This window comes from Chenopodium album, chromosome 13 (genome assembly GCF_948465745.1).
Source record: "Chenopodium album chromosome 13, dcCheAlbu1.1, whole genome shotgun sequence".
Classification (NCBI taxonomy): domain Eukaryota; kingdom Viridiplantae; phylum Streptophyta; class Magnoliopsida; order Caryophyllales; family Amaranthaceae; genus Chenopodium; species Chenopodium album.
This window is the reverse complement of record NC_137846.1, coordinates 6,437,190-6,458,987: the sequence shown is the minus strand read 5'-3', so window position 1 is coordinate 6,458,987 and position 21,798 is coordinate 6,437,190. Positions and strand designations below refer to the sequence as shown.

The following is a 21,798-nucleotide window of genomic DNA, read 5'->3' as shown; positions in this document are numbered from 1 at the left end:
ACTAATATCTTCAATTCTACTTTGTAAAAATTATAAAAAAATTGATATTTAAAAATCAGATTTTGAGACGAATCTAATTAGATCCCACATGACTATATTTTTCGTAATGGATAAATTACAAATGATGGTCAAAAAAGATTAAGTGAATAGTGCAAAAGTCCTTATTGGTGCAATAAATAAAAAACGAAGGAAGTATAAAAACTCTAACAAATGTGCGACCTTTGTATGGACTAGCTAGTATATATAGAGAGGCTTATTTGATCGTGACAAAAGTTTTCAGGTTTGAGCTTTAAAAACCCAACATTGATTATCATATATGAAAGTTGATTTTATTGTGGAGCATTAATTTGAATAAGTTTTGACTCTAAACTCGAAAATGCTTTAAACATATAATAGATTATTTTATACGTATATGAATCAACAATGCACATCAAGACAATGTCTTTGTTCATGGTTTGAAGTTTAGCAATTATACCCAAATTCCTAGTCACATTTATATATTTGGCGGGCGGTGGAGCATTATGAACCATTAACATCTTAAAATCTTAACCATGTTAACGTGTCTATTACCATGCAATCAAGCATGCAATTACATAATTTAACTAGGATTATCATGTTTTTGAACATCTCCCATTTTATCTTAAGTGGAACCCTAGATTATGGTCCACTACAATCTTCCACTTTCATCATCTTCTATATCCATTATAGTATGTCTTTGTACTTTTTTTTTTCTTTTTTTTGCATCAATAAACCATTTTCCCACCCTCTATATATACATCTAGCTACATTATTAAACATTTCATTCACATATACAACAAAATAATAATCTTCATTATATTGTAATAACTAATAAGCCTACCAAATAATAAAAATGTTACCATTATCTTCTAGTAATTCTTCCTTAAGCATTGCTAGGATGATGTTTCGATATGTTATCGGGGCAATGCTATTGATGGGGATGGTAGCTAAAGGTTTTAGGTTTGGAGTTGATGCAGTGTCCATGAATTATTATATCATGAGTTGTCCAATGATTGATGGAATTGTTAGAGATGCAGTTTCTAGGGCTCTTCAAGATGATCCTACCTTGGCTGGCCCTCTTTTAAGAATGCATTTCCATGACTGTTGGATACAGGTAATTTTGCATTGTGCTTGATTAATGATTAATGCATATTATATGGAATTGAATGATCTCTTTGCATGAAATTTCGACTCATATGTAAATGATTTAATTTGTTTTTTGTACGTAGGGATGTGATGCATCAATCCTTATTGACTCGACAAAGGATAATACGGCAGAGAAGGATTCTCCAGGAAATCTAAGCTTGCGAGGATATGAACTCATAGACAACATTAAGGATGAACTCGAGGATCAATGTCCTGGAGTAGTTTCTTGTGCTGATATTATAGCCATGGCTGCTAGAGATGCAGTTTTCTTGGTAAAATAAGATAATACTTAATTTGATTTTCATTCTAATATTGGATCATATAGCTAAAAAGGAGTAATTTATTTTATCTACGCTTAATAACGATTGTCATTTATATCTAACTTTATTTAAACCAGTAAAGTGACAATTTGATAAGGGTAATGTTGCATGAGTATGTGCCAAAATTGATGTAGTGCAATTACTATCATCATGCATCATTAAGATATACTTCGTATAAAGCATGATTACTTTCTAATTTTAAAGTTTTAATTATGTAGAGTGGTGGTCCAATATATGAAATACCTAAAGGAAGGAAAGATGGAAGAAGATCAAAAATAGAAGACACAATCAATCTTCCTTTTCCCACTTTTAATAGCTCCGAGCTCATTAGAGTTTTTGGACAACGTGGCTTTACTGTTCAAGATATGGTCGCTTTGTCAGGTACCACTATTCTTCAATTTTGACATTCTTGACACATTATTTCATTAGTAGATGTTTTGTACTTTCTTTGGTTATACATACAATTATACAAACGACGATCAGTTAAGTTAATATGTGTATTAAGTAAAATTTTAGAGAAGTATTCGAATTTTGATATCTCAATCATGATGTGACATGATAATTGTTAGTTGCGCAATTCTTTTGTTCATTATCATCATCGTACAACATGATTACATGTGTTAGAATGAAGCAATAACTTAATTTGATAAAGTTTTAAAATACGCTTGCTGAACGCTACCTAAAAGCTGAATCGAATTTCGCCTATATCAAGTGTTAAACTAATACCAACCCCACTCACAAATCACAATATGTTAATATAGTATGCAACATATTCCAATTTATCATCTAATCTTGTTTTATTCCTTGATTACTTGATGTAGGAGCCCACACATTGGGAGTGGCAAGGTGCGCTTCATTCAAGAATAGACTAAGCAAATTCGATAATACACATGAAGTGGACCCATCATTAGATGCTAATTTTGCTAGTACACTTACTAAGACATGTAGTGCTGGTGATAAAGCAGAACAACCCTTTGATGCCTCAAGGAATGATTTTGACAACCTTTATTTCCATGCACTACAAAACAAGGCTGGTTTGCTTACTTCTGATCAAACCTTATTTGACAGCCCTAGAACTCGAGGCTTTGTTAATGGTTATGCCATGAATGAAGCTATGTTCTTCATGGATTTTCAACGCGCCATGGTTAAGATGAGCTTGCTCGATGTCAAAGAAGGAGCTAAAGGAGAAGTTCGTAGAGATTGTAGGAAAATTAATTGATTTTGTTACGTACTTCTTTCATCTGGAACACGCCACGTAGAAACGACACAACAATATGAATAATACTATTGGTAGATCGAGTTTGAGAGATTTCTTGTAATGTAAACTAGATATGTTGTGAATATGCTTTTAATTTTCTTACTTGTGTAATTAGTGCTATGCATTTTGTTTTAGAATTTTATGTAATGTCATGCCATATGTAATTCAATATATTAGATATGTTTAGGTAAGATGAAGGTTTCAAGTGTTGATCCCTAACAAGTCAAATCTTTTATGTCATGCATCATCTTATATTCTATGACTTTAACAATTACCATCATTTTATAATAACTTATTAAAGTATCTTTTTATGATGCATAGTTTGGTCAATGCATTTAATATTATAGTCAAATTTAACAATGATTAACCATCACACTAACTAGTATCATGTAAAAAAATGATTTAGATAACAATACTTGCTACAAGGTTGATACATCTTTAAGCAAGAGTTGACTAAGCATATTCAACTATACCCGACTCAAAAATACCTTGACAATATATGTATTGCTTTCGATCCCATGACTACACGATCTCAATGTTCACCAAGATCAAACCATCTAAAGAAAGAGATTTTTAGAAAATTGGCCTACTACACTATCACTCTATAACTATCTCTAATCTGATAAATCGGATACAACACAAAGCAACAAACATGATATCTAAGCAAGAATCAATAACCAGTCCTTTATAACCCGTCTATTATATCACAATCCTTAGTTCCTTACACCAAGCGTACTCAACATCTAAATACAAAGCTAATTATACGTACCTAATCTAAATAATCCGTTTGTCACCTCAACGAGGGGCATGAGAGCCATGAGGCCCTGGCCCAAGATATACATGACATAAGTTCTAATTTACTAGCAAATTGTCACTCTCTCATAAACTAAGGCCTCGTATGATTGATATAGGAATTAAATTTTCGTAGAAAGTTGTATTTCATGGAAAGCTATTTCTCTAATCAAATTTCTAGGAATTTCATAAACTTGTTTGGTAGACAATTTAGAAATTCAAAATTCTTGTGAATTTTGATTGACCAAGGGTGATTAGGAAATTTACTTCCTTTGTTTCGTGGGAAGTTATGAAATTCCACTTCCTTCCTTTTTACTTTTATTCATGTGTCAACCAAATAACTTTCCAATTTATCAAATTTCATCAATGTCAACTTTCTCGGTTTTATATTGTAAACCAAACAATCCTAACATTTTACATTTTTATTCATTCTCCTCCTTTCTTCATTTTCTCTCCTTCCCTTTCTCACTCTTAGTCTTCACTCATCCACCCATTAAATTTCCATTTCCAATTTCCACATTTCTTGATCACCATTTTCGACTATCTCTGGATCTTCAAGAGAGTGAAAATGGAGAAGAGCGACTAACCCGTTGAAGAAATGAAGATGCTTGTTGGTATGGAAGTTAACGATGAACAATCTGCTGCTGTTAATTCTACTGATGATGTTTGCACTGAAATGGAGGTTGAGATGCAAACCAAATTGGCAGCCCATATCGCCGAAATGGAGAGGGGAAATAAGGAGTTGATTGATGAGATGTTGACTCGCATGTTCGGAGTCAGGGACCCCAACACTTTTTCTACCATTTTTCCTCAGCATTGAGACCCTAGAGACAATTCGGGTAGTGGCGGAAGCTAGGGTTCCCCAAATGTTGTGTAGCTTAGCTAGTTTTATCCTTTGTTAGGTTGTGTAGTTTTTAGCACTGGTATTTTACACTAGTAACTCTAGATTCTGTATTTTGCTTGTACATAATTTCCGCAGTAATTTCAAATGCGTATTTTGCTTAGTCCACGCATTTCGAAAATTTTAGAATGTGTATTTATGCTAGCCAAAAATAGGTTATGTTATGTGCAGATATACAAGTTGAATAGGAAACAAAAAAGAAAAAAAAAAATCCGTCAGAAACATTTTAAAATTCGTCGTAGATCTGCGATGAAATATTCTTTCGCAAATTTCCGACGGGATATAAATACCATTGAAAACTGCCACATTTCCGATGAAATTTATCCGTCGAAAACAGTGGCCTTTTCGACGGATTTTCGGAGATTTCTAATGGTTCCATTGGAAAGTCCGCCAAAGAAAGGCTTTTCGACGTGCTTTGTATTGGATAATGTCGATATTACGAAAAGGTTGTTTCTGACAACAATTTTTCGATGGATTCGTAGGAAAGCTTTTATTTTTTTTCTTTCTTCTGATGGAATATCTAGTTTTAACCTTTTTTCTTTTAGTAAATTCTTGTTATGTAAATTACATTTGTTGTGAATGTGCTTTGACTTTTCTTATGTAATTAGTGCTACGTATTTTGTTTTAGAACTTTATAATGACATTTATTGTAATTCAATATAGGAAAAATGAAAAAGAATAATCTCACCTTTGTTATTTTTACTCAAAACAATCCCACTTTTGAGTAATCTGGAATCAATCCCATTTTTGACCCCCATATGCTTAAAATAGTTCCTTGACTAGTTTGTCAGATTGGTGACCGATTGAAAGGATAACTTGCCACGTGTCTCATTTTATTGACCCTTTTTTCTATAATTATTTCAAAAAACAAAATTAAAAATAATTTTTAAAAAATTCCCTCACCTAGAAACAATCTCCACTATCGGAGCATTCCTTGGTCCCTCCCCCCACCTCGCCTTCCCATTTGACAACTACTCCCCTTCCCTTTCCCGCTATATAAAATAAGTCGTACCCAATCCAAATTACCCATTTGTCACCTCAGAGGTGGGGCTTGAGGCCTGACCCAAGGCATGACATAAGGCCTAACTTCGTAAGTTACAAGCAAATTGTCACTCTCCCTATAAACTAACATTTTACTCTTTCTCCTCCTTTCTTCATCCTCTCTCCTCCCCTTTCTCACTCTTCAGTCTTCACTCATCCACCCACCATAACCTCCATTTCCAATTTCCAGATTTCTTGATCGCCATTTTCGATTTTCTCTGGATCTCCAAGAGAGAGAAAATGGATAGATTAAGCGAAGCATTTGATAAGGTGAAGAGCTACCAACCTGTTGAAAAAATGAAGATGCTTGTTGGTATGGAGGTTGACGACGAAGAATCTGCTGCTGTTAATTCTGCTGATGATGATAGCTCTTTCATGGACGAGTTCAATCGTAATTGCACTTTGTCCACCAAACAGGTCTTCAATTTTTTCCTGATCTTAAAACCCTTGTTTTTGTGTATTATCATGGAATTTGATTAAATTTAGTTTGATCTGCACTTAAATCTTTAGTTTCTTCGAATTTTGGTTGATTTTTGTGCTTTATTTGATTGTTTACTCCATTGCAATTGAATTTTCGGGTTAAATTTGTAAGGGTATTAGAAAATGAGCCAATTTCTCTCTGTTTTAGAATTTATTAATCAGTAATTTGGGCTTAGAATGTAATGTTCATTTGGGAATGGCAGCTATTAATGTGCTATATCTGGTCTGAGTAGAGATGATGGAGTTCTGTCATTCAACTGTTTATGGATTGTAGCGGCGAGCCTATAAGAGCATATGACAATGTCACTTGGGAGTACAATTTGGAGCCGCTAGCATAATTACCCTCCTAGTAAATTTGTGAATGCATTACAAACTGGTGATCGTATTAGTGCATTATAGGTTCCTGCTTTTTGTAATTGTTTCTGAGCTTTGCTAGTTTCTTGGGCCTTTATGTGTAGAGCTTTTGTTTGGGAGTTGGTGGCATGTAGTTTTCAGGCTATAGTTATGATATCTAACAATTGAATAGGTTTATGTACATCGCATCAGAACATAATATATATATCTAGAGGTGTGGAGCTATAAAAGGAATTAAGCCTATAGAAACAGCTAGTGAACGTGCAAAAATGTTTTATTGCCATTCTTAATGATGTGTTCCCAAGAATTTCAACTGCTTTTGTAGATCCTGTATCCTTATTTGCATACTACAATTCAGTTTGAAAAACACGAGCCATCTCAAATCATAATTTTAATGGGGGATGAAGTGGAGTTTATACTTGTATTATGTTATTGGCTCTCCCACCCTTTGAGCTACTTTTGAGGTTCATCTATTTGCAAAGACTTATGTCAACTAGTTTAGGAGCTAGGCACAACCTATTTGAGTTATCAAGTTTGTTGGAGGTTAACAAGGTCGACACTATTTTATGGTAAGTAATGAATTTGGGAATAATCAAACACACCAATGAAGATGAAAAACAACACCTATATAGTATAGTATAATGGTCTAACCAGCGTCATAATGAAATGTTATGGTAAGTAATGAATTTGGGAATAATCAAACACACCAATGAAGATGAAAAACTTCATAGACCTTAGTAGACCTTGAAATGCCAAGATGGTTATATTAATATCCATCTCTGGTAGCTCTTCAGTACCATAGCAACATAGATGGACCAAGTTCATCCTTGGGAATTTATGAGACATATCAGTAGGCTTGTTATGGTGCCAAACCAACTTATATGACCATGATACGCTATGCCTTCACTTCAATTTTAAATTTGTTTTGGCAAAATTGCCAAAACAAGTGAATTATTGCCTTTAAATGGACAATTTTCAATAATTTAGAAAAGGAAATAGGCCGGGGTGGTACTTATAGACTCCAAGACATCCTAGGAGCCCATTTGGGTGGTTGGAACCATGCATTTTGCCTTTAAAATGCCAATTTCTCCGTTTATGACTAACACCTCCCTTCATTAATTCAAGGTCACCACAAGATTTTGTATGACCAACTAGTGGTCATATATGGTTCAAAATAACATTCATACAATCTCGAGACTTTTCTATACTGTATCACAAACCTTCAAAATTTGTCTGATTTCGTGGATTTTAATCTTCAATTCTTCTCATGAACATAAGAAGAACTAACTTTTGTGATTGCAATTTTGAACTTTTTTGGACCCAAAAATTAGATTGGGCAGAGTTTTTCTCATGAACCCCATGACACCTTGAGAGACCATTATGATGGTTGGAACCATCTACTTTGCCTCTAAACTGTTAATCGAGCAATTTATATACACACCTCTATTAATTAACTCAAGGCCACCACTAGTCGGTCACCACAAGCCTTTATATGACCAACTAGTGGTTATACAAGGGGCCGACCTATTTTATATGATCCCAAGATGTATCCCCTGCTATCTTGAGTTTTTTCTACACTGTGTCCCAAACCCTTCAAAATTGGTTCAAAAGCGTGAATAAGCCTATGATTTTTGATATTTTTTAACGTTTTTAGACCCGGAAAGGAAGGATTTGGGTGTTTCCCATGGACCCATGACACTTCGGGAGACGATTTGAGTGGTTAAAACCTTCCACTTTTCCCTTGAATAGTCAATATGGCTCTTTTTGTACATACCTCCTTTCATTGGCTAAAGGTCACCATGGGCCTTTATGTGATCAACTAATGGCTTGTAGAGTAATGGTGGGATATTAACTTTCAAAATCTGATAGCAACTTATGATCTTTGAGTCCCTCATTAATCTTATTGAAAGGGTATGGGTGTGCTTGACTTGAGTTTATATATATGTGTAGTTGTGTAGGCTTTCCTACCTCTTGAGCTAGCTTTTGTGATTGCAATGTCCTTAGAGACATATATTGCTCCCTTTATAGAATTCACGGGTTTGTTGGTGGAAAAAGAAAACTTGTTTGATACAGAGTACTTGTGTAATTTGTAGTGGCATTAGAGAGTGCGCCAATTTCTCTCCGTTTTAGAATTGATACTCGCTAATCAGTAATATGGGCATAGATTGTAATGTTCATTTGGGAATAGCAGCTATTCATGTGCTATATCTGGTCTGAGTAGAGATGACGGAGTTCTGTCATTCAACTTTTTGTGGATCGTAGCCGCGAGCTGTGTGCCCTATAGCCTATGAGCATATTGCAATGCCACTTAAAGAGTACAATTTGGAGCCGCCAGCATAATATCCTTCCATAAATTTGTGAATGCATAATGCATTACAAAGTTGTGATTGTATTAATGCATTATAAATTCCAGCTCTTTGCAACTGTTTCTGAGCATTGCTAGTTTCTCAGGCCTTAATGTGTAGAGTTTTTGGTTGGGACTTGGGAGTTGGTGGCATGTGGTTTTTAGGCTATTGTTATGTTACCTTACAATTGGATAGGTTGATGTACATCTCTTCAGAACATAATATATATCTAGAGGTGTGGAGCTATAAAAGGAATTAGACCTTATAGAAACAGCTAGCGAACATGCAAAAATGTTTTATTGCCATGCTTTTTGATCTGTTCCCAAGAATTTCAACTGTTTTTGTGGATCCTGTATTCCTATTTGCATACTACAGTTCAGTTTGTAAAACTCGAGGCCATCTCAAATCATAGTTTAATGGGGGATCAAGTGGAGTTTTATACTTGTATTATGTTATAGGCTCTCCCACCCTTTGATCTACTTTTGCGGTTCATCTGTCTACAAAGACTTATGTCAACTAGTTTTGGAGCTAGGCAGTAGGCACCACCTTGTTGAGTTATCATGCCTGTTGGTGGTTAACAAGGTCGACACTATTTTATTGCTTACAAGGAGGAGAAAATAAAATATAATAATATGGTGCGATGATTTTCCATTAATTAATCAATCAATAATATGAATATACTATTCTTTTGTTACTTTTTCATCTTGGGTTAAAAGGCTTCTATTCATCCATTCCATTATAAATGAACAATTGTATGTAAACAATCAAACTAAAGTCAACATTCATTGATTGGTCTTATAAAATACTTTCAAAACTCTTGTTTGACCATATAATATAATTTATACGTTAAACAAAATATTGTCATGTGAGATTCGTCTTATAAAATACTTTCAGAATATCAACCTTTTATAATTTTTACTCTTATATAATTATAGATATTTAACATATAATATGTGTTTGATGATTGCTTAATTTCATCCAATATCATTGGAACGGAGGAAGTATAATATAGTAGTATGTCTAGTATTAAATCAATATTGTAATGGAATGTTTAGGTAAGTAGTGATTTTTGGAATAATCAACAACACCAATAAAGATGAAGGACTTCATAGACCTCAGTATGCCAAGTTGGTATCATCACTTCACTGCCATAGCCTAATAGATGAACCAAACTCATCCTCAAGACTTTATAAGACATATTAGTAGGCTTGTTATGATGCCAAACCAACTTATATGACCCTGATACCCAATGCTTTCACTTCAATTTTTAAATTTTTTTTCCCAAAATTGGCTCGAACAAGTGAATTGTTGCCGTTAGTTTTGGACAAATTACAACTTTATGAAACTCAAAAAGCAAATAGGTTGGGGTGGTTCCCATAGACCCCAAGACAACACAGGAATCCATAAAGGTGGTCAGGACCGTGCATTTTGCCTTTAAAATGCCAAATTTTCTTCGTTTATTACGCCTCCCTTCTTTAACTCAAAGTCACCACGAGATTTATATGGCCAACTAGTGGTCATATGTGATTCCAAATAATATTATATGACCTTGAGATGCATCCCATACAAGCTTGAAACTTTTTGACACTATGTCCCAAAACTTCCAAAATTGCTTTGATTTCGTGGACTATAACCTTCAGTTTTGGACTATTTTGAACTTTTTCAGACCCGTAAATAAAATTGTTTAGAAATCTTCCCATGAACCTCACAACAACCCAAGAGGCCATTTGGATGGTTGGAACCATCCACACCATCCACTTTACCTTTAAAATGTTAATTTAGCAATTTCCATAATCCATCCATACACACCTCTATTAATCAACTCAAGGACACCACAAGCCTTATGACTGACTAGTGGTCATACATGGTTCTAAACAACATTATATGACCCTAGGATCCCAAGCTATCTCGAGTTTTTTTTGACACAGACCTTCAAAGTTGGTTCCAAAGCATGGATAGCCTTCAGTTTTGGATAATTTTAAACATATTTGGACCTGGAAAGGAAAAAGGTTGGGGTGTTTCCCATGAACCCTTGACACTTTGGGAGATCATTTGAGTGGTTGAAACCCTCCACTTTGCCTTTGAACAATCAATATGGCTCTTTTTGTATATACCTTCTTTCATTGGCTAAAGGTCACCAAGGGCTTTCATGTGACCAACTAATGGCTTGCAGAGTAATGGTGGAATATTAAAAATACAAAATCTGATAGAAACTTATGATCTTTGAGTCCCTCATTAATCTTATTGAAAGGATAAGGGTGTGCTTGACTTGAAGTTTATACAGATGTGTCGTTGTGCTGTTGTGTAGGCTTTCCTACCTGTTGAGCTAGCTTATGTGATTGCAGTGTCCTAAGAGACATATGTTGCTCTATACAGAATTCACAGGTTTGTTGCCGGAAAAAGAAAACTTGTTTGATACGGAGTACTTGTGTAAATTTAGGTGTATTTAAAAATTCATAAGTCCCTGATATGTAGATTGAAGTGCCAGTTGAGTGAATTGCCATGATCAGTGTCTGAATAGGCCTATACTGTAATCTGTATAGAATGTATGATTTAGGAACATTAGGATGAAGTTAATACTTAAATATGGGCAACTGGTACCTAGGATCTGCTTGCTTAATTTCATTTTCTGCCATTTGGACATAAGTTGGTATATCTTCATGCCTAATGGACTATTCATTTACAATCGTCATTGCCATTTGGACATAAGTTGTGAGTTTGCTTTTGAAGCATTTCATTAGTCAAGGAAATCCATTACACTTGCCAGCATATATGCCAAAATAGTCGTTTAGTGTTAGGACACATCTCTTGGTTGGCGATGGAGGGATCTTTACATTACTGTTTTCATGGGCTAAGTAATGATCTATCACCAGAATTTGAAGAAAAGAACAGGGGTTCAGATCATCAAACACTGCTGGACTGGTACTAAGGAAACTGTGCGCACAGTAATTATAATTTGAAAGGAAGGAGCGGTTATTCATTATTGCTGTTTGGATATGTAAGAACCTAGATATCTGTAGAATCCTCGTTTGATTCCCTCTAATGGGGCGAGAGTTGGAGTAAGTCAATTCATTCTTCTCCTGCCACCTCTATCTTCTTCTTTGTCCCTTTAACTTTCCATCATTTGCTACCATCTATTTTATTTATCAATTTTATGATGTCAATGCTGCCTTGTACGTTTTTTTTTTTTTTTGGGGTTTAGCTGCTTAATTATTGCTTTGTCTTCGTTTTCTTGCTGCAGAGAATTCAAGGCTTTGCCATATGCTTTGTTGCTGGGTTGACTTGTACATTTTTGGTAAGTGTTGGATCGCCACAAATCTTTGTTTGATTTTTGGCTACTTGTTATAGGTTTTGAACTTCCAATGTCCCATTAAATCATAAGCACAGTTCAATTTGTCTTATATAAGTATGTATTCTCTTTTTTCATATTATTCCAGTGTTCGGATGCAGAATGCCTCTACCTTCACTTCAGCTTCTTAAGAAGTTGAGCAACACAATTTTGAATTATTATAAAAACAGTTAATTAGTTGAGGACCCTTGATTGTTGTTGCCTATTTTTCAATGTTGCCATAAACTTTATTAAAGGATGTAGATTTGTTTATTGTTGACCATGTTCTTTGCCTTGTTCTTTTACATCTCATGTAGATTCTGCAGTAACATAAGAAAGAAAAGGATTGTGGAATAGAAAAGGATGGGGCATTATCTAGATTCCCCAATTGTACTCTTCTGTTCTGCTGCAGTCTTGATAGGGATGTAGGTTATCTGTCTTTCACTCATTTGAGCGTTAAGTCAACAGTGATGCATACATGCAAATTGGGATATGAATGCCCTTAAGGATATCAATTGACATGATTGCTGCAAAGATTATTGGAACTTGATCCCATTTTATTAATAAAAATAATTAAATAAATAAACCTTTGTCCTTAGTGTGCTATGCTTATTCTTAATTTCAATATGGTGACAAGTTATTCTTGACATTAATTATTCTAAATGCTGCTTCTTTACTATGCAGTCCATGCTTGTGTTCTTCAATCCGATCAAGTTTGGTATCGCTTTTACCCTTGGAAATTTGCTTGCTATTGGGAGGTATGTATTTACTTGTTTAGGTTCTTGTTATACCCATGTATATATTTTTATTTCGTAGGTTTCCATCTCTCTTGAATATAAATAAAAAAGATTCTAATCATGTGTGACAGGCTCAAATCGTATCGCCTGATCAAAAGTATTACTTAGGTCCTCTAACTAAAGTAGATAGGGAAGTAGGGTCGAATCCACAGGGAAACAAGTCTTTCTATTCCTAATTAATTAAAGCAATCTAAATTATTAAGTAACAAATTATTATTATCGAATGGAAATAAAACTACTAAGATTAAGGGTAGAGAAAAATCAATGAATTAAAGACTTAGGGCATAGGTTCACCAATAAATAATACTCCAGGGTAAAACATAACAATCAATCATCAATACGTCAATTAATCAGATCATAAAGGGCTTTCGCTACGTATTACAATCACAGAATTAATCTACCGATAAATCGCATCTCTTGAATCTTGACTTAACCATTTATAAATTAACCTCCTATTGAAACTAAGCCTAAACATCAATTCTCATCTCTCGAATATCGAATCAATATTGCTAAACTCATACATATTAAACCCGCGCAAGTCTAATTGCATAGCATTAAATCAATCAATATGAAATTAATCAAGCATTGACAATCAACAATAATAAATTACCCCTTCATATTATTTATGGATCCCCACAAACCCTAGAAAGAAAACTACTCACACATAATTAAATCTAAACTAATCAAAACAATTAAACAAATCATGATGAGATACAGAAATTAAATTAATGAAAATAATAGAGAAGTATTCGTTACCAAAATTAACGGAAATAATGGACTGAATTAAGAACAAAGTTGTAGAGTTATAGAGAGAGAAAACAAGAGATAAGTTTAATTTAAAAACTAAGTAGAGAGAGAAAAACTAAAAGAAGAGGTTCATTGTACCAAAAACACTAAAAACGTATTTATACAAAGCTCCTAAAAGTCCTAATTTGAAACTAAGTAAAATCGTCGAAAATCACTCCTCCAAAACACGCGCCCGCGCCCGGTCGGGCGAGGCACCGCCCGATCGGGCGCGCCTTTTTGAACCTTGAAGCATCTCTCACGCCCGGTCGGGCGCGAGCTCGGGCGAAGCAACGCCCTTCCTTCTTTCGCCCCGCCCCGGGCGCGCCTTCGGGCGGAGACCCTTGAGCTGGGCAAGGCCACTTGGGCACTTCTTAGACTCTTGATTGGGCTCCGATTCTTTGGCCCAATCCGAATTTCCTCTTTTGGGGCTTTAATACATCGGTCCAACGCCTCGGTATCTCATATGTCGAGCCCTTAATCACCGGTTCGATGACTCCAACCGGCCTTGGGCTACGAAAAGTGGTCATGCTCCTCCAATACTCGTAGTTACTCTAAATAATCCCGGAAAAATGTGCAATTTCCTACAAAACTCAACCAAAACTACGAATACACTAGAAAACACAAATTAGTAATAAAAGTGGCTTTAAAGAGCCAAAAACACCACTAATTGTGGCCAAGGGACGGGGGTAAAACACTATATAAAATAGACATATCAAACTCCCCCAAGCCAAACCTTTGCTTGTCCCTAAGCAAAGAGCTCATCAATGAGTACATAAAACATGCCTCACCCCAAATAATCAAAATCAAGAACAACCAATTCAAAGCAAATCTAACAAGCATGTATCAACATCAACCAATCTCATCCATCCAATCACTCATCCTCCCTAACAATTGTCAAATAGAGCAAACCACAAGAGCATATAGAATTCAAGACTAGTGCTCACACACTCAACTTTCATTTATGTGGCGAGTAAAAGATGTACTCGATTGCTCTCCATCCCAGCCCCTTTATGTGAACAATGCCCTCCCAACTCACACTCTCGTGTGTTTAAGAAAACAAGCACTCAACCTAATAGTCGACTTGGAATATGTCAAGTCATTCTTCGCATTGATAAACAACTAATTTCACATTCACACAACTCTATGCACAAAAGTCGGAAGGTCTTTAAAGCTTGTAATGTAAGGGTAGGGTAAAAGGTAGGATAAATTAGAGAAAATGTGAGAGTAAAGCCATGCTTAAGGGAGACAAATCCTAATAAAACCCAAGGTCAAAAATAAGTAATGACCAAACAACTCCAACATACTCAACTCCGCCAAAAATTCACCAAATACAACTCCAATCATAATAATAATTCCCAACACTTACAATTTCATTCCTAAAAATATAACAATGTAAAACTTTAGTGAATAACAAACTTTAACTTTCAAACTTGATTTGATTTTTTCATTGAAACTCAACTTTCAATTTTTTTCTTTCTTTTGACCAACCTCATGACAATTTTTTTCGTTGGAAGTTCACTTTTTTTTCACTTTTTCTTTTTTCTATTTTTTCTTCTTTGAATTTCTCTTCTTTTTTTCTTCATATCATCACACTTTATTTTTTGAAGAAAATTTAACTTTCAAGATCATCAAAAATAAAACACGATCAAGAACAAAACAACTCTTCATAACCACCCAAATTGTGCAAATAATAAGCACATCACAAAACTCTCTCACTAATAGCTCCCCCAAGCCAAGCTTGGGACTAGTAACCAATGGGGCAAATCAGCTTGTAATATGGCTAACAAACAACAAAATGTCAAGGCAACAATATGGGTAGCAAGAAAGGAACAAATGTATCTAAAATCATCTAAAGGCTATCTAAAGAACAAATGTATTCGTCCTACTCAGTGTGCATAACAATGAATCTTATAAACATTACTCAAAGTTGCAAACCAATACTCAAATTCATTGACACACCAGGAACTAACACACAATTTCTAACCAAATCAACTAATCAAGCACTATATTCACAAGTAGTTGGACAAAATTGACTCATATTAAGGCATCCAAGCAATCAAATATCAAATCATGGCTAACTTATCCACAATGTTCATCATCATATAACAAGAATCAAAACAATTTTCAAGTATGGGGCACAAGAAAGTATGATTTACAATTCATTGGAACGTATTTTTGTATTTTTTTTTTGATTTTTCAATTTTTTGTACTTTTTCATTTTTCTTAAAGCAATAAAACTACACTAGAAAGCAATAAATCTATACTAAAACACACCAAAAATAAGAGAAAGAGAAGAAGAAATATACCATCATCCAAAAATCTCCCCCAAGCCAAGATCAGACAATGTCCCTATTGGCTCGGGAACTAGCCCATCATAGCTAATATCGGCCTCATCATCCATGAAGCCAAATCCGCCGCCGCTACCACCAGAAGAACTACCACCAAAATAATTAGGGTTATAAGTTCCCCCCGAGGCCCCCTAAAAGGAATGTCCTGGCCATATCCATGAAATGCCGAGTAGTCTGTGTAAATATCACGGGAGGTGGGATCGACGTATCTCTGGGGTGGTGCCTGAAACCAGTCGGGGTAAAGAGCATCGTCGGGAATACCACCCTGACGAGTATAGTCATCAAACATAGGGTATAAAGCCCCACCCTGATTCCTCCAAATGTAGTCCAAACGTTGGTCTATAAAACCAACCATCTGTCTAATCTCCCCATAAGACCCCTCAATGCGGCTAGTACCACATCTAGTACCCCTATCCGATTAGGAGGCCTAATTATTAGGATAGCGGTTAATAAGGCCGGTTTTAGTGAGACTAGGGCCCAAGTTTTCGCTAACTGTGGGGGGGGGGGGGGGGGGGGGATACCTACATGACCACTAGGCATTTAGAGGACATGGGTTGGGTACGGTTGGATAGCCAAATAATCCCCCATTGGTGTGTTAGGGTAAGAACGAAGCAACCATTGCCTATCTTTTCCCTGCCTAACCCCGATTTGACCGTCTTTTCCCCTGGACAAGAGTCTTACACCTATACTGCTTTAGTTGCCCATGCCCAGGGGCGAGCACCTCCACCCGAGCCTAAGCCTATGGTAGTGCCATCACCACCTCATATGCCTCCACCTCCCCCTAGGCAAGACTCATAAACCGGCAAGCCTTAGGCCGTATTGAGGGGTCTTATGGGGAGATTAGACAGATGGTTGGTTTTATAGACCAACGTTTGGACTACATTGGGAGGAATCAGGGCTTTATACCCTATGTTTGATGACTATACTCGTCAGGGTGGTATTCCCGACGATGCTCTTTACCCCGACTGGTTTCAGGCACCACCCCAGGGATACGTCGATTCCACCTCCCGTGATATTTACACAGACTACTCGGCATTTCATGGATATGGCCAGGACATTCCTTTTAGGGGGCCTGGGGGGAACTTATAACCCTAATTATTTTGGTGGCAGTTCTTCTGGTGGTAGCGGCGGCGGATTTGGCTTCATGGATGATGAGGCCGATATTAGCTATGATGGGCTATTTCCCGAGCCAATGGGGACATTGTCTGATCTTGGCTTGGGGGAGATTTTTGGATGATGGTATATTTCTTCTTCTCTTTCTCTTATTTTTGGTGTGTTTTAGTATAGATTTATTGCTTTCTAGTGTAGTTTTATTGCTTTAAGAAAAATGGAAAAGTACAAAAAATTGAAAAATCAAAAAAAAAAAAAAAATACAAAAATACGTTCCAATGAATTGTAAATAATACTTTCCTGTGCCCCATACTTGAAAATTGTTTTGATTCTTGTTATATGATGATGAGCATTGTGGATAGGTTAGCCATGATTTGATATTTGATTGCTTGGATGCCTTAATATGCGTTAATTTTGTCCAACTACTTGTGAATATAGTGCTTGACTAGTTGATTTGATTAGGAATTGTGTGTTAGTTCCTGATATGTCAATGAATTTGAGTATTGGTTTGCAACTTTGAATAATGTTTTTAAGACTCATTATTATGCACATTGTGTAGGACGAAGACATTTGTTCTTTAAGTAGCATTTAGATGATTTTAGATACATTTGTTCCTTTCTTACTACCCATATTGTTGCCTTGACTTTTTGTTGTTTATTAGCCATATTACAAGCCGATTTGCCCCATTGGTTACTAGTCCCAAGCTTGGCTTGGGGGAGCTGTTAGTGAGGGAGTTTTGTAGTGTGCTTATTATTTGCACAATTTGGGTGGTTATGAGGAGTTGTTTTGTTCTTGATCGTGTTTTATTTTTGATGATCTTGAAAGTTAAATTTTCTTCAAAAAATAAAGTGTGATGATATGAAGAAAAAAAGAAGAGAAATTCAAAGTAGAAAAAAAAAGTGAACTTCCAAAGAAGAATATTGTCATGAGGTTGGTCAAAAGAAAGAAAAAAAATTGAAAGTTGAGTTTTAATGAAAAAATCAAATCAAGTTTGAAAGTTAAAGTTTGTTATTCACTCAAGTTTTACATTGTTATATTTTTAGGAGTAAAATTGTAAGTGTTGGGAATTATTGTTATGATTGGAGTTGTATTTGGTGAATTTTTGGCGGAGTTGAGTATGTTGGAGTTGTTTGGTCATTATTTATTTTTGATCTTGGGTTTTATTAGGATTTGGCTCACTTAAGCATGGCTTTACTCTCACATTTTCCCAAATTTATCCTACCTTTTACCCTACCCTTACATTACAAGCTTTAAATACCTTTCGACCTTTGTGCATAGAGTTGTGTGAATGTGAAATTAGTTGTTTATCAATGCTAAAAATGACTTGACATATTCTGAGTCGACTATTAGGTTGAGTGCTTGTTTTCTTAAATACGCGAGATTGTGAGTTAGGAGGGCATTGTTCACATAAAGGGGTTGGGATGGAGAGTGATCGAGTACATCTTTTACTCGCCACTTAAATGAGAGTTGAGTGTGTGAGCACTAGCCTTGAATTCTATATGCTCTTGTGGTTTGCTCTATTTGACAATTGTTAGGGAGGATGAGTGATTGGATGGATGAGATTGGTTGATGTTGATACATGCTTGTTAGATTTGCCTTGAATTGGTTATTCTTGATTTTGATTATTTGGGGTGAGACATGTTTTATGTATTCATTGATAGCAAAGGTTTGGCTTGGGGGAGTTTGATATGTCTATTTTATATTATTTTACCCCCGTCTGTTGGTCATAATTAGTGGTGTTTTTGGCTCTTTAGAGCAACTTTTATTACTAATCTTTGTTTTCTAATGTATTCGTAGTTTTGGTTGAGTTTTGCAGGAAATTGCACATTTTTGCACATTTTCTCGGGATTATTTAGAGCAACTACGAACATTGGAGGAGCATGACCACTTTTCGTAGCCCAAGGCCGGTTGGAGTCATTAAACCGGTGATTAAGGGCTCGACATATGAGATACCGAGGCGTTGGACCGATGTATTAAAGCCCCAAAAGAGGAAATCCGGATTGGGCCGAAGAATCAGAGCCCAATCAAGTGCCCAAGTGGTCTTGCCCGGCTCAAGGGTCTCCGCCCGAAGGCGCGCTCGGCTGGGGGGGGGGGGCGAAAGAAGGAAGGGCGTTGCTTCGCCCGAGTTCGCGCCCGACCGGGTGCGAGAGATGCTTCAAGGTTCATAAAGGCACGCTCGACCGGGCGGTGCCTCGCCCGACCAGGCGCGTGTTTTGGAGGAGTGATTTTACTTAGTTTCTAATTAGGATTTTTTTCTCCCCTTTGAGTTTGAGACAATGGATCTATCAGCTGGATTAATCTGATGACCTAGAATTTGTACATTTTGGGATTAAAAATATTAAATTCTCTGACCAGAGTTTATGTTTGATTTCTTATGTTGGATGTTGTGTGGCAGCACAGCTTTCCTTATTGGCCCAAAAAGGCAAGTGGCAATGATGCTTGATCCCGTGCGTATATATGCAACTGCCTTATATCTTGCGAGCATGATTATTGCACTGTTTTGCGCCCTCTATGTAAGCATTATATGTATTTTGTCATATAGTGTAATTTGATTCTTCTCTTTATTTTCCATCTCCGTGGTTTCTGATGTAATTATACTGTGCTTGATCACTTTGGGCAGGTTCATAACAAGCTATTGACACTCTTGGCAATAACTTTGGAGTTTGGTGCTCTAACTTGGTATGTCTAAAATCTCTAACCTAGGAAAAAAATGTGATATGGGTCTTTTGAATATTGTAGACTGTTGTATTCATGCTAACATAAACTTCTCTTCTCTTTTCAATGCTCGCTTTCTTTCTTTAGCCTTCTCCTTCTCTATCCTCTTCAGTTGAAGTAGATAGGATTTACTCTAAATCAATCACTATCCACTATGTAAATCCATTGCTTACCGTGTCTTGTAAATCCACTATGTATTTGCAGGTACAGTTTGAGTTACATCCCATTTGCCAGGTCCATGGTCAGCCGAGTCTTGGTTTCTTGCTTTGACACTGAATTTTAGCTTGGTGTATGTTGCAAACCCGATGGAATGGAGATCCTTCTGTAGAAAAGAGAGATATAGAGAAATGTTGTGCTGCTATCGGACATATAAGGTGCCCTGACACCACTTTGAAAAACCAGTTGAGCTCCCACAATCTATGTCAATGTACATAAAAGGCTTGTAGATTTTTGTCCTGAAGAAAAATTAGTGAGTATAACCTTCACTTAAACTTCCTCAAGTTCTTCATTGTATTCATGCTTTGTGTTGTGTATTTCCACTGTCATCAATTCAATACGGAGTACCATTTTGGTTACAGGTATTAAAACTCCAATGGATAAATTTTCTTATATACTCTTGCTAGGTTGTCATTTCACTTCCGGGTTCTCACTTTTTTTCATCTCCCAGTTCAAGCACCCAGAAGTGCATAAATTTCATTCTCCTATTGCGCAAGCCATCAGCTGTGATATAAAATGTTTTGATGTTGGGACACTGTTTACACCTTGGTGCTTGGCATTATAGTTAAACATAGTGAGTCTAAATAAACACTCCCTTAAAAATGAAAAAAAAAAAAAAAAAAAACTCTCTTACACTCCCTAAAAAAATAAATTAACAAATAAATCTCTCTTATACGGATTATTTTTTCTGTATATAGCTCTTGGCAACGAATATTATGAAGATTTCGTTTTGATTACAATAATATTTCTTTGTAAAATTCAGGGAAATTAGAGATTTTTTTTTTAAAAATTTTTGACAAAAAGGAAATTAGAGATTTACTCGTGGTAGATCAGCTAATAATAGATCATGCTTTTTATAATTATGGAGTATATTTCAAAATATACTCTTGTAATGAGAATCATAGATTTATTACCATATAGTCTACAATACAGTATGTGATACTACGCAATTCACGATTTGAATAATTTGTTAACAAAATTTTCCAATTCATCATTGGCAAAATATTTATGGTCAAAATTTACTTAAAATCAGAAAAAGTAATGTGATGGTAATTAATTATTAAAGCTAGTAAAAGTTCACCAAATAAATGGAAAATTAAAATATATGATTACTCTAGAACTAAAAATCTTCTCATAATAATAGTTAATAATGGTAAATGCAATGCACGAATTTTTTTTTGATGATATTTTTACCAAAATCAAAATGATTTGATTTGATTATTTGATCACTCGCTGCTAACTTTTATATAGTAAATACTAAATACTTTCTTATTACTACGTAATTGGATGTTCTCAGTTCTCATATAAATAATACTCTGTACTTTATAGTTAACCCATAAGTAATTCAAAATTATTAATTAGTCGTAAGGCTCTAACTATCAGCTTAAGATTTTGGACCTCTCGATAAATTTATCATGTCGTGTGAAGCAACATACAAGCAGTCAAGAAAGATTTTTTCGTTTCCACAATATTATTTTTGGGAGAATATGCATGACAATTTGAGTGAAGAACAAAAGGAAGAAATTAAGATGAATAAATCAACAGAGGTAAAAGTGCATGATTCAGAGACAGGTTATGTTACTGAAATGAACTTGCAGTTTCAGGGTGGAATTGGCACCTCTAGTTGCTGCTTACATGTTCCCAATGAATATGTTGAGCATAGAAAAATTGAAGATGGTGACAAAATCAAGCTTTCTTTTAATAATAATAAGATAAATATTTCATTTGCTTTTAGAGAATTTGTTTAGCTAAATATAAAAATCTATGTTTTATATAATATTCGAATAAGTCTTGAATTATAATAAAGGTTTATATTTATCATATGGAATAATTATATGCTTTA

General features: G+C 35.5%; 2 protein-coding genes across 2 annotated transcripts; both read left to right on the top strand.

Moving 5' to 3' along the window:
- Window positions 1-825: 825 nt before the first annotated feature.
- Window positions 826-2,703, top strand: LOC145576129 (peroxidase 47-like). The gene is made up of 4 exons (XM_081633918.1): window positions 826-1,132; window positions 1,248-1,436; window positions 1,703-1,865; window positions 2,306-2,703. Exons 1-4 carry the CDS (start codon window positions 872-874, stop codon window positions 2,701-2,703), a joined length of 1,011 nt encoding a protein of 336 aa, XP_081490044.1. The 5' UTR covers window positions 826-871.
- Window positions 2,704-5,553: 2,850 nt separating this feature from the next.
- Window positions 5,554-20,348, top strand: LOC145576128 (uncharacterized). Its single transcript, XM_081633917.1, has 6 exons — window positions 5,554-5,893; window positions 11,897-11,950; window positions 12,668-12,741; window positions 19,420-19,537; window positions 19,645-19,703; window positions 19,944-20,348. The coding sequence occupies exons 1-6, from the start codon at window positions 5,717-5,719 to the stop codon at window positions 20,020-20,022; spliced, it is 561 nt and encodes a 186-aa protein (XP_081490043.1). The 5' UTR covers window positions 5,554-5,716; the 3' UTR covers window positions 20,023-20,348.
- Window positions 20,349-21,798: the final 1,450 nt, after the last annotated feature.

Excerpts from the sequence above, each read along its gene's own strand:
- LOC145576129 (XM_081633918.1), top strand. The coding sequence starts at position 872 with ATGTTACCATTATCTTCTAGTAATTCTTCCTTAAGCATTGCTAGGATG. Across the intron at positions 1,133-1,247 it reads TCCATGACTGTTGGATACAG|GGATGTGATGCATCAATCCT; the intron begins GTAATTTTGCAT and ends TTTTGTACGTAG. Across the intron at positions 1,437-1,702 it reads CTAGAGATGCAGTTTTCTTG|AGTGGTGGTCCAATATATGA; the intron begins GTAAAATAAGAT and ends TTAATTATGTAG.
- LOC145576128 (XM_081633917.1), top strand. The coding sequence starts at position 5,717 with ATGGATAGATTAAGCGAAGCATTTGATAAGGTGAAGAGCTACCAACCT. Across the intron at positions 5,894-11,896 it reads GCACTTTGTCCACCAAACAG|AGAATTCAAGGCTTTGCCAT; the intron begins GTCTTCAATTTT and ends TTCTTGCTGCAG. Across the intron at positions 19,538-19,644 it reads CACTGTTTTGCGCCCTCTAT|GTTCATAACAAGCTATTGAC; the intron begins GTAAGCATTATA and ends CACTTTGGGCAG.